The sequence below is a fragment of the Melospiza georgiana genome, chromosome 2 (assembly GCF_028018845.1).
Source record: "Melospiza georgiana isolate bMelGeo1 chromosome 2, bMelGeo1.pri, whole genome shotgun sequence".
NCBI lineage: Eukaryota > Metazoa > Chordata > Aves > Passeriformes > Passerellidae > Melospiza > Melospiza georgiana.
In genome coordinates, this window is record NC_080431.1 from 65,528,784 (window position 1) to 65,546,353 (window position 17,570).

Here is a 17,570-nt window from a genome sequence, read left to right on the forward strand (position 1 = left end):
ATCTCAGTGAAGATGGTAGGGTTGGAGCACAAACCCTGTGAAGAGAGGCTGGGAGAGCTGGGCTCATTCCACCTGAAGCAAAGATTCAGGGGGATCTAACAGCAGGCCCCAGCGTTTATGGGAAGAGTTGAAGGAAACAGAGCTGGGCTCTCAACAATCCTGCAGGGCCAGTAGACAAGGGACAACAGCTCTAAGTTGAAACACAAGAGAATCAGCCTTGCAAGGAGAAGCTTTTCCCCTCAAGGACAGGCAGGTAGTGGCACAGGTTGTCCAGAGAGGCTGTGCAGTCTCCTTTGTCAGATTTTTAATCCTTGACTGGAAGAAGCCCTGAGCAGCCCAGTCTGACCTCGGTGCTAGCCCTGCTGTGAGAGGGAGGCTGAACTGGAGACCTGCTAAGGTCCCTCCCAGGCTCAGCTGGGATCCTACAAAAGCCTGAAAAAGGCTGCCTACATGAAAACCACTCCATTTTAAACTTGGTTAGCATTACACCTGCTACCAAAGTCTACATATGGCTACCACAATTACATAACACACCCCAAACCCATATTTTAATGGGAAACAACTTATTTGGAAATAATTTATTTTTCTTGTTTCTATGGCTATGATGGCACAGATCCTGCCACATCACCCAACTATCTGTCAACCTCCTGGGATGAAGAGGATGGATCCACCACATGGATCCACCCACAGCCCCTGGGTTCAGAAACACATCTCATAAAAGACAAATTGCAAAGAACTAGCAGTAGGAACATTGCCATTTGGACATGGTCCTTGGCTACATGTGGCTCTGCTAGAACAGGGGGATGGATTATGTGGCATCTACAGGTGTCTTCCTATCTCAAACTCTCTGTGATCATATTCTGTGATTACATTATATGAAAACATCAATACAACTTTGATATGCGAGCTTGCCAATAAATACTCACAAACAATTTAGTCCACTATGGTCTAATCATTAGCCCATTATTTTCTGTAGTTGATGCTTTCAAAGGACAGTTATTTCTTAGGAGACTCTATCATGCTTTTCAATAGACTGCACTGATTATTTCAAAACACTGAATTCCAGATACTCAAATCAGTTATAAATATGCATGTGTATGTATATAAAGCTTGAAGAGCTCCATCACTTCCTAAAAACTTCCTGAAGGGCATGCTGTAGAAGGATGTTCAAGGAAGGGAAGATGAATTAAGGTGTGTTAAGGTCCACACAGGAGTTTAATCTGCTTTATGTTGGCTTCAGCTTTGAAGGCGGATTAAGCTATGGGAACTAAAGACATTTTATGTCTAAATGGAAAGCATCCACACAAGTATTTAAAATGCTTTAAAAGCATCCACTTTATCTTTAGACTTTCAGTTGATTCACTTAGTACTCCCAAATGCCTGCATGCAGAAAACCTCCTTGGTTTTATTCAACAGGAAGCCTCTATTTTAGAAACAAATTGACACCAATTGATTTGATTCCTCCAAAGAATGAGGGATCAGTCCCATTATGGAACCAAGTTTTAGACAAGAAAGAAATTTCAGGAGCTGACATCAAAGTATTTGGGTACTCCCTCATCCCTGACTCAAGATATGTCAGCACACACTACTGTGAGGAGTTAATTTGTGCTTCACATCAGGTTATCACCTTCAGTATCAAGAACATCACCAGGTAGCAGGAGGCAAGGCCATGACCAGGCAAGCAGCCATTCTTTAAGTTTCCAACAGTCAGAAGTAGAATAACAGAATCAGCACAGAATGATCTGGACTGGAAGGGATCTCAAAGATCATCTTGCTCCAAATCCCCCTTCCATGGGCAAGGACACCTTCCACAAGACTAAGAAGAGGCATTCAAATATAACCTACAGCCATCCTTAGTTTCATCAGCACAACTCAGCTCTGTAGTCGAGCTAAAAGCACAAGAAAACACCAAACTGGAAGGCTGAATATGGTAAAACAGAGTACTGAATTTTCATCAAGTATTTGTAGTAGAAATTAGAGTTGCTTTCTTTTGGTCTGCTTTGTTTCCAAATGTTAGGTCTTTTTTAGAGCAAAAAAATACAGAAAGATCATTTATATGGAATATGGAAAGACTCATTTAAATTCATGTTAACAGTTCATGTAAGATTTCCTTCTCACGAACAAGATAGCTCCTGTAAAATACAGATGTGCTTTAAGAAAGTTCATGCCTATACTTTGTTGCCTTCAATGCTAAAACATGACAATGCATTTCATGAAACATGTTTTGTGTACTATACTGTGGATAATTGAATACTGTGTGCCGTGATGAGTTTGGGGACTTAGAGGAGGGAAAGTATCAGTGCATTTGAATTACATATTTTTGCCTTAGGCTCAATGACAGATCTGCAAATCAAAGGAAAAACTGCAAGTGGGATAGAGCTGTGACCACATAATTGCAACCACTTTCTCCACCAAAGTTCTGCTTTGGCTGTGGTTTGCACAAAGACTAATAAAAATGCATCTACTAAAACCAAGACACTACAGCACAAAAACACTACCTCTGTGATTCACTAAAATATACTTAGCAGCTATTACTAATAAACCAAACACACACTAATTTTGACTAGGTAGCTTATATAGAAGAAAGTCAACCTTTGTGGGTACCTTCAGTTTTTTACCACTCATCCATCTCCAGTTTACAATAGTTGAAACCTTCCATTTGTAACATGAAAGACATAAAAAGTATCACAAGCTGTTTATAAAAGGGAATTTTGCTTGCAGAAATCCTGCAATAAAGGCACACTAGTGATTATGCAAGGCAGGTTTTATGTTAGCCCCTATGCACTGTAAAACAAAACACAGCATACAATGAACATGAACCCCCCAAAGGCACAGCCATGTGCTTCGACTGTGGCAGAGTGACACTAATTTCTGGCTTGTTTTAGAGCTAAATTTCAAACCTCTTCTCCACTCAATATCCTCTGTGCTCTGTTGTTTTTGGGGGTTTTTTTCTTTAGTTTGTTATTCTTTGTTTGTTTTGTGGGTTTTTTCCCCCACCTGCTTGCCTTTGCAGGTTTCTCAGCACAGAAAATAGTTCATGTGGTCATGTACAGCATTATTTCAGATCCTCAGAGGAGAGGTCTAAGAACAGAAGTATGACAGAAATGAAGGTGTTCCTCAGGGACTCCCACTCTATTCTTTCCTATTTCAATCCAAGTTCCTTTCCCCTCCTGTATTCCAAGCAGCCGTATAGACTTGCATATTTGTGTTTATATGTGCATTAAAACAGTTCATATGAACATTTACTCAAGCAAAATAAAGAAAAAACTGCATAATAAGATGTCAAATCAACATTCAGTTCCCTTGCCAAGGATGCTGCATGACAAAACCAATCACCCAATCTCTATCAGCAATAATGGGGCTGAAGAGATTCTGGAGTGCTCTCTTCCATGACAAAGAAGACAAAGAAAGGGATTTCTGCAATTTCTCACATCTTTGCAAGACAGGGGGAAATGCAGAGCCAAAGCCAGCACGGAGTGAGAGTACTGCTGCAGCAGAGACAGTGCTTCTATTTTCCACAGCACGTGCTGCTCTGCCTGGGGAATGAAAGCACATGGCAGCAACCAGCCAAGAGCACTGAGCACGTTGCTTCACACCCCAGCACTGCAAATGGAAGGATTTAAGTGGTTTTCAACAAGGGATTTCCAGGTTTGCCCTCGACTAGCCCAGCTGATGCTTGAACAGTGTGATTACAATGGCAAATGCAATGGTTATTAGAATTTACATCTCTCTCCAATGACAGTATGACATCACATTTTCATGAAATCTGGCTTTTTATTTAAAGGTGACTACTTCTAGGAGATAAGCACAGCCTTCTCCACGATAAAATGTCAGAAGCAAAATTATGCAAAACTTTCCAAAGTTGCCTAATATTTCTGTGAAGCTCCTTCCTGTGTAATCTGTTCAGCTAAATATCAAGATGTATGTCTGATGCAACATGAAGTACTTCCTGAAGGGAAGTAGAGATTAATTACTGTGCATGAAACTAATGAAAGTGTTTATTCCCTCCTTCAGTAATTTCAGAACCTCAGTATTTTCAGAGCTAGAAACAAACATAAGTATTCTGGGTAAAATAAAAGCTTTATCTAGATACTCAATGTTACTTACTGGACTTAAACCTGGGGGGAAACCAAGCAAACTCCTGAAACAAGAAAAAAAAAACAAACCAAAACAAAACAAAACCAAAGAAAACCACACAAACAAACAAAAAACCCCAAACAAGCCAAAATGCCCAGCCCTACAAAAAAAAAACAAACCCCAAACACAAAACAAATCCAAAACGTAAAACCCTCGATCCAAATCTAAAACAAAAAAACCCCTCATCCTCTCCCCCAAAGCAATTGTTTAAAATAATGAAATAAAAGTCACTGAGCATACTTACACATAATTTTCTTTTCTGTCGTGTTTTAGGTCCTATGGATTCTGAAGATTTTTACACAACTATTTCTTCCTGAAGAACATACTAATCTCAGATAAGAGTGCATTACATATCAGTATTTCCTTTCTGAGAATTCTAATTACTGTGTGTGAAGTCAAGGACACACTAGTCATGGCTGATCAGCTGTCCAATGGGTGAGTAAGCAAGTGTTACAACCCTGGTAGGAGCTCATTAACTTGACTATCTTTGGTTTATGTGCATAGTTTACAGTGTGTATACAAGCTCAACCAAGAAGTGAGGTACCAATCACCATTTCTGCCATAGGCAGACTGGCTACTACCTCCTTTAAAACACAAGAAATTGCTTTCATTCTGTGCCTTTGCAGACATGACAACTGAAATCCACCTTATCTCCACATTTAGACATAGGAGCAACTCACTGTGGCAGCTAGGGAAGACATATGAATAGTTTTTAACAGCAGCTTTCCACACATTCACTGCTCTTGCTGTTTGCTGATTTGATTTTCATTTTATCTGATGACTCCAGTACACTAAAATCTGCTAGAGCTTACAGTTTGCTTTGCAGTAGAGCAAGAGATGTAAGATTTCTAGGATTTACTGAAAAAAACCTGTCTACTACAGTTGGTTCTCCAAGTTGTTATTATTTCTGATGTTTAAGATAAATTACAGTCAAAGTAGAAGTGTTGCTGACAGACTTCTCAGAGTCCCAAAATGAGAAAGCCCTGGAAGATTAAGTATTTAACTGAGAAGTAGTTTTATTTTTTTCACAAGTAATATTTCAGATGTCAGAAATTATTCATATCAGACAAGCCGAAAAAGAAAAGACCAACTGTTTTCATTAAGACATTGCCTTGAACTGGAAATATGAACATAAGAGTCTTAATTCAGAGATTTAGGGTTACTCCAGCTACTGGACTGTTTAATAGACAGACTCTTTCTCCAACCAAGTTGTGTGGGAGTGATGATCCACTACCGGCAGAAAGGCTCTGCGGAGGGCTCTGGACAGGCTGGATCACAGGGCCAGGGCCAATTGCATGAGGTCTAACAAAGCCAAGTTCCAGGTTCTGCACTGGGGCCACAACAGCCCCAGGCAGTGCTGCAGGCTGGGGGCAGTGCCTGGGAAGCTGCCTGGTGGAAAAGGACCTGGGGGTGCTGGCAAACAGCAGCTGAACATGATCCAGAGTGTGCCCAGGTGGCCCAGAAGGCCGATGGCATCCTGGCCTGGATCAGCCAGGTGGGGCCAGCAGGAGCAGGGCAGGGACCGTCCCCCTGTACCCAGCACTGCTGAGGCCACAGCTCCAATCCTGTGCTCAGTTCTGGGCCCCTCAGTGCCAGAGAGACATTGAGGGGCTGGAGCGTGTCCAGGGAAGGGCAGCGGAGCTGGGGAAGGCTCTGGAGCACAAGTGCTGTGAGGGGCAGCTGAGGGAGCTGGGGGTGTTCAGCCTCGAGAAAAGGAGGCTCAGGGGGCCCTCAGCACTCTCTGCAGCTGCCTGACAGGAGGGTGCAGCCAGGTCGAGGTAATTCTCTTCTCCCAGCACAAGAGAAAACAGCTTCATTTTGTGCCAGGAAAGGTTTAGATTGAAAATCATTAAAAATTTCTTCACAAAAATAATTGTCAAACATTGAAACAGGCTTCCCAGGGATGTGGTGAAATCGCCATCCCTGGAGATACTTAAAGGAAACATAGATGTGGCATTCAAGTGGCACGGTTTAGTGGTACACAGTACTATGCTGAGCTAATGCTTGGATTGAATGATCTTAAAAGGCTCTAAGAAATTCTATTATTCTAAAGAAATGGAACAGGTTTTTCAGAGAGGCTGCAGAATCTCCATCCTTACAGGTGCTCAAAATGTGTCTGGATGCAGCCCTGAGCAACCTGTTATAGGTGACCCTGCTCTGAGCAGTGGGAAAGGACTTGATGATTTCCAGAGCTGTCTTTCAACCTCACTAAACAACAAGCTGGATTTGAAATCCACTCTTCAAAGTCCCCCTTGGGTCTCCAGGTGAGTATCTGCTGCATGAAGTTGCTAGAGGTAAAATACTGTCACCACTTAGAAAGCAAAGTCAAGATTATCATAACTTCAGAGATGAAAGCCCTGTTCCTCTTGATGTCTGTTTTATGGCAACTTCCACATTACAATCAACAAAATGACTTGCAGTTTGTGCAGAATAAAGTCATTGGTTTTAACTACAAAGATAATCTATGCCATCAGCATTAGCTATTCTGGTGTCTGTCCCAGGTTGTGCAACAAGGAAAACACTGTGCCACTGAGCAGTCCCTGCAATCAAAATTCCACATTTCAACCCTGCATTGATCTTCACAAACAGCTAAGGATGATTTAAGCTCCCCAGTGGTGCTGCTATTGGTTACACACAAACATGGGGACACAATATATATTAACTTCTTGTCCAACCCATTTCCAAGCTGGAAGGCTTAATAACCTTGTCTTGCCCATATATGTCCCTGCAGTTCCACACTTCACTTATTCCCCATCACACAAACCTGCATCTGCAGGTTGCAACACATAGAGCAGAACTCATTATGCCCAGTAAGTGCTTCCCTTGGAGGGTTTTTCTTCTTAGTCTCTTTGGCTTTCCTCTACATTTACAGAATACAGGGAGGGTAGTTCTCTTATCAGTTCATGGGAAAGGTTTAACATAATATAAAAAAATCCAGATGCTTGTAAGTAAATAGAAATAGCTCTCCTATTTCAACACGGTGTTCATATTTTTGGTGCCCTGTACTCTCCTCCACCCCATCCCTTAATCCAACTTTCTGTTCAGCATTTGGAATACTGGATTTTCCATAACAAAGTCCTAGACTGTCCTGTTTAGTTAGACAACTGTTTTTCAGAAGATCTACCTTGACTACTTAAGAGAATCTAGCACCACTGAGACCTTTCAAGTCTTTTAGGATTCACTGACTTCAGGAAAAACATGAAGAGAAGCAGAAGGTAGCTTCCCCATGACAGCCTCAGGAACCCACATATTCAAAACAGCACTCTCTCTCCAACATGGAGAAAATCATCAAGGGGCCAGGAGAGCAAAGGTGAGCAGAACAGATAGTTTAACAGGAAGAGAGCTGGCAGCTTAGAAGTTGTCATCAGCTCAGCTTCTCCATCAGGAGGGAGCAAAATTACTTTATGTTCAGAAAATACTAGACCTTTATGGGAGCAAGTGTAACACCCTCTGCAGTCCCAGACAGAGGCTCCCACCCTTCTCACAGGATGGTAGAGTTCACTTTATGAGGGACTCATGAACCAAATCCCATATGGCATCAATTTGTGACCTTGGGTCAGGCTTCTGAACAAGCCTGTACAGAGAAAAAATGTAAAAATTATAGAGGCAGGAGTATTAAGAAGGAAATAATTAGCAAGATTCTAGAACAGAGGCTCTGACATGAGGTCTGACAAAATTGTAAAGGGAAAAAGCAGTGCACGGGTATTAGTCAGGCTAGTTGTGAACTTTTAGGTCACTGGACCAGTACAAATGGAATTGGTGGAAGATTTGTGACCACCCAGGACCTGGGCCACAGAGCTGCAAGGGTCAATTCTTTCCCTCCTGGCTGGTGACTATCAGGTGGTGAGCACACTAATGTTTAAATTAGGGCTCAATTCAGCCTTGGCTGTGTTTTGTGGATGTTAGCAAACATTGCTTTATACTTTCAATCTGTCTATGTCCTTCTTACAGAGCCCTTCTGCAGCTGGTTTAAGATACATGAGGAAGCTGGCCCAAACACTCCACAGAAATGCTTTAGCTATGTCTGTCTTGGCAGCAAAATCATTACAGATGATCAGCCTAGAGGTAATGGTGCTGATATCCATAGTGTGTAAGCTTCTTTGCTATAAACAGTCTAAAAAGGGAGAAAAATATAGTGACAGATGCTCTATACAGAAGCATATGTTTTAGTCCTCTTGAAAAGGTTCCTCCCCTACAGACAGAATATGATTTCTTTGGTTTATACACAAATGAGCTCTTGATCTGTATTAGTTTTGAGAAGTGCTCAACTTCCCCCACCGACTACAGAACAAAAACAACATGGGCTTTCTGCACCTACATCTGTTGTCTGCAAGTCCCCCATTCTATTATTAGTTTATAGAGGAACAACTGCAAGTCATATGTGGGAGCAAGTAATTGACATTTCTCCTGCAAACTGGGCATGATCAGCTTCAAAAACACTTGCACACCTTCAGCAAGCATCTCTGCTTTCACAAACAACACTCCAAAAATCCAGACAGTGGACAAGAGCAGGAAGGAAAAAACCTGACATTTTCCAAGCATGGTTCTATGCTATTATTTCTTCTCTTTTCCCCTGACATATCAGGCACTACTGATTTGATACATCACTGCTCCAATCCCACAAGGCAGTTCCCACATTCTATGCTTCTATAAAGAACAGCAAAAGAAAATTTAAATTAAAATAGCTTTAATTAAATAGTGAAATCTAGGTGAACAGAGAGCAGTCTAGTATAATCTAGTTTACACCTTCTGTAATACTTGTAACAATTAAACCATTTAGCTCACTGCAGCATAAAAGTAATTGGAATAATTCAACACTTTTAAGAAAATACAGAACAGTTACCTCAGGAAGTGTTTCATGGTGATGGTTTGGTCTGCGCTGCTAGAGCTGTAATATATTGATCACTGAAGACCTCTTCTTCACAGGGGATATTAGTGCTGTACAAATAGAATTGAGACATTTTACAGACAGAAAAAAAAGGGATACTTCAGTTTTTTAAAATTGCTCTTGAAATAAACATCTATGGAAATACAAGGGAAATATATTAAGAAAAAATCTGATGTCAATAAAAACAAAATGAAAAATCATAAGGTGTTCCCACTTCAGCCTGAGCACATACTTTGACCAGACTATGCTACCCATGTCTTTTTTCAGAGAAGCAAAAATCTTGACTGAGAATACAGAAATGAGTGATAAAGCTTGAAGAATTACCTAGATATTTTCAAATGCTTCTTGTGTTCTTCAAACACCTGTCTGGTTCAACTCCCAAGCAGCAGCTTCAAGAGACACTCAGTTCACTCTGCTGTTGGAAGTCTTCTATTCACCAGAATTTGCATAATACATATAATAGAATAATAAAATATACTGAGTTGGACTAACAAGGATTATCAGGTCCAACTCCTGATCCTGTGCAGAACACCCCAAGAGTCACACCATGTGCCTGAGAGCATTGCCCAAACACTTCTTGAATTCAGAGCTCCCATAATACACTTGCCCAGGCTGCCCATTGGTTCTGTGACCTTGTGTCCTATGGTTAATGCTCATTATAATTACCACATAGTTCCAGCAGAGGAGAACAGGAAGAATTAATGAAGAAACTTCATAAATACAACCCTGTCTGTGTACTGCAGACTCTCTCCAGTCACCACCTCTTTACTTTAAGTTTCTAAAATTAAGTATTCATATACAAGCGATACTTGACTAAAAGATGCAGACGTCTCAAATTACTGTACTTCACATCCTGTAAAAGGCAGTAAAAGATTTTTACTTGCTGCCAGAAAATGGGACACTGCTACACAGGGGCAACTGCTATTGGGACAACTTAATCCAACACTGAGAGGGAACAAGATCACGGTTTCAAACTCTTTAGTGGTACAAACCATACACAAAGGCCTGAATGAAAGTTTTGTTGTTAAAAATCATTTAAGAACCCATTCTTCCTTAGCACTGCAGGCTGAAAAGTACTGAAGGCCTTAAGAAATCTGACCTCTTTTGTCACAAATTTAGAAATCTAGAGAACTTCAATTTTCTTCTGCAAGAACTATTTTCTTCTGCAAGACCTATCAGCAATGATGGGATAAAAATCTTGCCCTACCATGTTCTCATATTCTTTCCTCTGTGTAACTTGTAAGTTTTGTATTCTGCTATTGCCTGCTGACAGGAACAGAACAAGTATTTAAGTTCAGAAAAATACAGCTATCTTGTTGGATTATATCACATACAGCTTGCTAAAAATATATAATCCCTGAACTGTGAAAGCTTCTTTCATTTGTATTGTTTTTGACTGGCTGAATCATGTTGCTGTCCCCTGAATACAGCTGTAATTGGTGCTGGCTGCAGTGACACCTGCTTGCAAGGGCAGAGAGATGCTAACTCTGGTTCATTAATGAACACAAGAGGCAGGCTCTAAACACTTCCTGCTACAGCTTTTGATAGGTCTTCTATGGCAGTGAGCACAGGAGATAGGCAAAAACTGGAGGGGATGTAACCTGCTCCCCTTCTCCAGTCTAATAATTTGCTGTTTAAAAGATATCATTTGTGAAAGATTCTCACAGCTGAGTCTCAGCATTTTAACATCAACTTGAACAAAGGAAGCTCCACACAAAATTTGACCCATAAGGGCATCAGTGCAAGGAACACACCAGAAGTGCCAGAAGCTGTCAAATCAACCCCCTCTAAAAGTGCAGGCTACTCTCAGTCTCTCAGGTCAGCTCCTTCTTGATTCTGACCAAGGCCCTTGCTGAAAATTATGCTGCTTGATTATTACTGCTTTAAAGTGAAGAGAAATTCCACTTGTCCCAACTCCAGAAATGGCTCATACAAGCATGGCATGGTAGGAGCTTCAAGATACTATCTCTTCAAGAATAATTACCAGCTCCAACCAATTATAAATTACAAATCTGTTCTCAATGCTCATTAAAAATTAGAGCATCATTGTAGCTGTTCAGAGACCACTGAAAGAAAGGCAGTTGACTGAAATAAAAGAAATAAAAGAAAAACTAAATGACACAACAAGCATGACAAGTGGTTAAAAGTGCCTATTTTGGGTGTCTTCAAAAGCCCACACTTGAAATTACAAGAATAAATTTTCCTTGCTCTCTCCTTTTTTGTTAAAATGCGTGTGGGGAAGTCTACAGAAAGAAACTTTACAGCTGAAGACCTGATGCCATAGAAGTCAATATCAAAACCCTTCAGCATGGAGAGAGAGTTCATGTGCAAGTTCAAGAGCCAGCTCCTTACAGTACAAGCCCAGCTAACAACTGGGTCCATAGGAAGGCCACGGCCTCAAAAGCAGTTTCCTCCACAGGAACACATAGCAATCAAATCCCACCTGACTCTATTAAAAAGAGGACTCTAATATCTAGAGGCAAGACTTCCAGCTCAAACAAAACTACAGGGAATCTACAGTAAGGAACGCTGCTGTCTTGGTTCATAAGGCAAAAAGTTTAGTTTTTGTGTATGGCAGACAGCATTTCTAAATGTCATCTGCTAAGTACAGGGACAGAAATCAACATTCTGCTCTGTGGTTCTTGCAACAATTCACTTCTGTGAACACACACATACAGATGGCATTAAGCTATTTACACCCAGGATAAACTGAGAAATTTAATCAGGTGAGATTTTACAGTCATCTTTAAACAAGCAGGACTGGAGGGCAGCATTTCCTGCTTCCATATACCTCCATAAGTGATCCTCTAGAGGAGTTCAGTAAAGATTTTCTGTGAAGAAAACAGTATTTAAACTCTTAAGAAAGATTATTACCACAATTTACAGCTAAGTTCAACTATTCATAAACCGGTAGAGCCAGAAGATCTAATTTCTACCAATCTCTTTTCATCTCAAAATGTAATAGATTTCTCATAAGTGAAACTTTATTTCCAGTGAGGTTGTTATAGCATCTCAGTGAACAGGAAGAACAGCCCTATCTTAGAATGATATGTTCTATCAACAATTCAGAATTTACAAAAAGATTCATTTGCCGTTAGGTGTGCTTAGAAAAAAATCCAACCCAAGCAAAAAAGTCACGTATTCATTTTTATTTAGGGAGAAGGACTTGACTTCAGCCTCCTGTTGTCTTTAGGAAAGACCTTCCTCACCAAGCTGGATGTCTGCTGATCAGGAAGGCTTTCAAGGTCCACTTGTAGGAAAGAAAGATATGAGAAAAAGATTCCCCTTTACAAATGATAATCTTGTTAATGAATGCTTATGAGTTTGTTGAAAGAAAGGGCACAACAATTATAAATTCAGTTGAGAAGCTGTCAGCAGTTATGGATTGGATAGACTGAAATACAAAATTCTGAAGACTTGACAGCAGGACACCCAGAGCCAGCAGGTTCTGGGGAGCAGCCAGTTGGCCACAGCATCCACCCACTGCTCAGAGCCCAAGTTTGTGCTTTTACATGGTTTCACTCATGCGAACCTGCAGCTGTGGGCTTTTTTTATGGCTTAAGAAAATATTGCAGCTTCATGCTATACGCACAATTTTCTCACTAAGGAATACTCAAGATGCTTTTCTTCTGTAGATAGTTTTCCAGCTTTTTCTGATATTAAGTCATGCAGCTGATATGTCTAAAGACAAATAGATTTGATTTTGTTAGCAATCTTCCATTAGCTCCCTAGAGGTAGCTTGAACCTACAACTATAGAAAGTCTCTAGGGTCAGTGTTTGAAGTTTTCTCTTTGACATGAAGGGACTCATGCATGTTCTAAGGCTCTATATTGAGAATGATGGGGTGAGGATGAAGTTTGGGTTTCCCACATGTTCACGTTCTCAGCTTGCAGGATTTTATCCCATTTTATCACTTCCACAAAGCAGCTTCCTACTCCCTCCAACAACACACCCACGTACCCATTCATTGCCAATTGTTTCATCCAGTTTATTTTACACTAGACAGCAGCTTCCCCTCCTAAAACTAACCACAGCTTTTCTTGGAAAAGAAGCAATACTACTATAATCACATACAGCAGCAAAACTATTGCAAGATCTGCCTCAAAATATAAATGAAGCTTTCCTTAAATAAACATCAACTATTTGAATTTCTTGTGACTCTATGATCTTTTCAGTTGTATAGCAAAACACGCATCAGTCTGAAAGGGTAACAGTTGCTGGAGGCTTAAAGAAATCAAGAGTAAGCCTTTAACGTCACCTCTTTATCTAAAGCTGGGGGTTTGCTTTGTTTGTCTTCAATAAAGCTGCAGATACAGCTGCCAGGAAAACTTGTGTTATTTAATATAAATCACCATACTTTCAGAGTAAAATATAAACCCTAAGTAGCTTCTTTCATAATCTCTGTTTTGCAAGCTAATGGGTATTTGCAACTTGGCATATTGCAAACACTTTAAAATGTATATTCCAATTATAAAGAAAGAATAGGTGTGTTGAAGAAAAAAACCTCATAAATGTTAATGTGAGCAGGCTGGATATGATAATTTGTTAATGTGGATCATTAGATTACAAAAAAAAAACAAAAACAAACCAAACCAAGTAATTTACTTTTAGTTGTTGCAGTTTGAAGTATGTGTTAAAGTATGTTCTTCTGAATGCCACCACCGTAATGTTGATTTCAGTTTGCCACTTTTCCACTTTTCTTTCCAGTGGTATCTTGGGTTGGCATCTACTCCTCATTCACCTTGATAGCCTACATTTATTTATTTCTCAGGGACAATAGGCTTGAGCCTTATGTTACAAAAAGTGTTTTGCTACTGTACATTCATTTTTCTTTTGTTGATGGGAATGTTAGTGCCTCTGTATCTCGAACAACAACGTAAGATAACTAGAATTGGAAAGGGGAAGAATAGCTGATACACATTATGAAACATCCCTTGAGGTCCTGGAGGATAGCAAGCTGGCTGGAAGCCAGCAGGATGCAAAGACAGACTAGAGCACTCTGGGCTGCACAAACACAAGCAGAGCCAGTAAGCAGATTGAGGGAAGAGATTATCTTCCTCTGCTCGGCACTCTGGGCCATATTTAGACACTGCCTAGTTTGGGGCCCCAGCAATACACAAAAGACACCAACAAATTTAGGAGAGCTAAGCAGAGGCCACTGGCATGACGGGGGTGAGGCTGGGGGAGATGGGCTTGTTCAGCTGCAGGCAGGGACAGCTTTGGAGGGAGATAACAGCACCTCCAGTGCCTGTGGGGATGTCATTGAAAAGTCAAGAGATGGAGTCTACAGCAGTGCAGGATGGGAAGGGGAAAAACAACAGGCAAAAACTTAAACAGGAGAGGTTCAGCCTAGATATGATGCCAATTTTTTTCCTGAGAGGACAGTCAGGCAGTGGCACAGGCTGCTCTGAGACACTTTGAGGTTTCAAGGCCCAACCAAATGAAGCCCTGAGAAGCCTGACCTCAAAACTGACCCTGTTATGGGCAGGAGGTAGGGCAGGAGATAGTTTGAGGTCCCTTCCAGCCTTTGATTCTCTGCTCCCCTCACAGTCACTCTCACAGGGCTATCTCAAATATCCCATGTTATACTCAAATACTCTTAGTACTGTATTGCTATAGAGATTCCACTGACAGGGTGCCCAAGTGCCTGCTATTTCATCAGTTTAAAAGCTACCCACTTCTCAGTATAATTTGCAATGCTTCCCAAGAAACAAGCTTACCTTTAGGATGGAACAAAATCATTCCCTCTCTCATCTCTCCCCACCACGCCCACCGAAAGCCTCCACCATGAAATTTGACCATAAACAAGTCATATTATGGTTCTACAATTCAAGAATGAGAATCTACAAGAGTCATGACAATGACAAACACACAACACTCAAAAAGCCCAAATACAAATAAAACCCCAAATACAAATAAAACCCCAACAACTCCAGGACCCCAGTTTAGTAAGCCATTCTAATTCTAAGCAAGTATTGTTTATCCAGCTATCCTATGGAATAGACACATACCTACTTGCATCTTCCATCTTGCATTCATGCCCAAAGGTGGCATAGAAATCACTTCAAGTGTGTTAAACAAATGAGTAAAAACAGAGGATCTTCATGTCAATTGCAGCATAATCATTTACAGGTCTTTGAATGTTATAGCAACAACACTGCTCAGACCTCTCCAACTCAGGGGACATCCTGGGAAACGACTCCATTGCTAGAAAAGCTCTCAAGAACAGGTCACCTGTTCCATGCAGTTCAGAAGTTTTATGTTGGTTCATAAGTGGCTTTGACAGTCTCCAAGGAATGCAGCCACTGGCAGGACTCACCTTAGAGATCAAAAGTGGATGCCTGTTTTGTGTGAGCTTAGTTCCCCATCTCAGTACAGAAGGGTATTTTCATTTCCATGTGCCCAAGATCAGGCTGTATTCAACAGCCTGTCAAGCATTCTTTAGAGGAAAATCTTGGAACAAAATGTCACACTTGACTGATTACCCTAATAAGCAAGACTTGACTTCAGTCACACTGTCACAGGTAATAAATTTTTTTCCACTTCTAATCTCCATCACACACTGACATTTTACATTTCTGTATTTCTCTAGGAGAGCGAGGGCAAGGCTACATATGAAGTAAAATTTAAGTGAATTTTTGTCCTGTGAGCATAAGCACATACCACACAATTAAGCAATAAAAAGAAAAAGAGGCTTGAATAAAAGGTTAAAATCAACAGAGTTGGGGAGTCAGAGGGCACAAAACCCCCAGCTTCTCTCAAGCTACAGCAGAGTGCTTTGAAAACCTCTAATTTTGTAGTTCTAACTTAGCATTTCAGTCCATTACTGCCTCTTCAAAGCATTACAAATATAAGGAAGGATCAAGAGGGTCTTAAAGTTCTCATAAGAGAGAGTAATGTAGGATTGTATTTGAGTTCAAGAGAACTTACTTGTCAAATCTCACATGGCAAGTTACCTCTAACACCACTCAATTCAGCCTACCTGCAGATTTTGGCTCAGTGACAACCCACAGTTTGATGAAGGTTAACGTCAAACCAGAACTCAGCACTGTAGAAGCATCTCCACCTTTCACTGCACATCTCTGCCCTTTAAAAGAAAAAGGCTGCGGTTCTCTACCTGACTGTTCAAAGCAAACTAAATCCCAGAAATCCAGCAAAGGAAATGTTCATGCATACAGATGCACTTTGCATGCAGAACTGTGACAATAATCTGCTTTTTCCAATTTCTATTAGCTCTGCTCTACTACAATGTTGAAAGATGGAAAGAAAGAACAAAACTATATAAAGTCACTTTAGGTCACTGGTGAAGACTTTGCTGGATACTAAAAATTCTATTTCTATTAATAAACACAAAGGTAAAAAAAAGAGCAAGCTCTCCATAACCCAGAATACTATAAACTTCTAGAAATGTAATCAGATGCCTAATTCAACAGGAATTAAAGTATTGTCTTGTCTTTTCTCTGTCTACAGTGTGTCCATCCTTAACAAGCTCTTTACATGTGGAGGAAAGTGTATTTTATCCAGAAGGGCACCGAGTAAATGAAATATCATCTAAAAATGGAGTTCTCATGCTTGAAAACAGTCTTTAAAGCATAGCAACTTCCTCCACCCCCCTTCTTCATACATTATAAAAAGGTGTCATTTTTAGTCACTTCTTATGAACTTTCACTGGATCACTAAGGAGTTCACCCAGGAGAACAGCAGCATGACCTGGGTGGCTCACATGTGTCTCCATGGTTGGCAGCAGAATGTTTCTGGCCAACTTGCTCTGTTGCCAGACACGCTGTGCGACAGCTTGTATTGCAAGGAAGTGCGTTCTAAATAAAACATCACACTTTGTAGCAAAAATCCTTCCAGTTTAGAATAAATCCTACAAGGCTGGATACATAAAATCCAAAGAGGCTGCCTGGCTACCTCCCAGACTAATTACTGCAGAAGTATCAGGAAAAAAACCCAAAATTACTATTTAAAAAAGTGAATGACTGATGTGCTTTTGCTCTCCCTCCCTTCCCAGCTTCCACTCCATTGCCCAGAGATGAGTGGAGAATACAAGTTAAAGTGCAAAGATGAAGTATTCCCTTGCCACCAAAATTACCCAAAGTCTAGACTTGCTTTAGAGCCAAATTAACTCCTAACAAACAGTAGTTTGTGGGGAAGAAACATCATCCTATCAACAGGCTACATACAGACCTGCAATGTCAATAGATTCACACCCAAGATTCTTGCTCTATCCATTCCTTCACCTTTCCAACATCTGTTATATTTTCTTGGATCAAGCAGAGTTAACTCAGCCACCAGATTAATACAACCTCACCCCAAGTATCAGCCTGAAAGCATGTAAAACTAAGGACTGAGATTTAGTTTGTTAACTGACCCTTCCCCCCAAAAAATGTTAAGACAAGGATACCAGAGGTGTCAGGACAAAAGCCAAACTAAGCTTTTGAGCTAGAGGAGCAGAAATCAATTTATTTATCCAGGAATCTGGTGAAGATCAGACACAATTCATACTGATCTAACAGAAAATTGTTCTGTTTTGGCACCAATG

General features: G+C 40.6%; 1 protein-coding gene across 4 annotated transcripts in view; it reads right to left on the bottom strand.

Moving 5' to 3' along the window:
• ELMOD1 (ELMO domain containing 1) overlaps positions 1 to 17,570 on the bottom strand; it is a 43,331-nt gene that overhangs the window by 18,631 nt on the left and 7,130 nt on the right. For all 4 annotated transcript variants that reach the window (XM_058045620.1, XM_058045618.1, XM_058045622.1 and 1 more), the window contains exon 2: positions 8,981 to 9,075. In XM_058045620.1, the coding sequence (XP_057901603.1) occupies positions 8,981 to 8,997 (17 nt within the window). In that variant the 5' untranslated portion in view covers positions 8,998 to 9,075. The remainder of the gene's footprint in view (positions 1 to 8,980; positions 9,076 to 17,570) is intronic.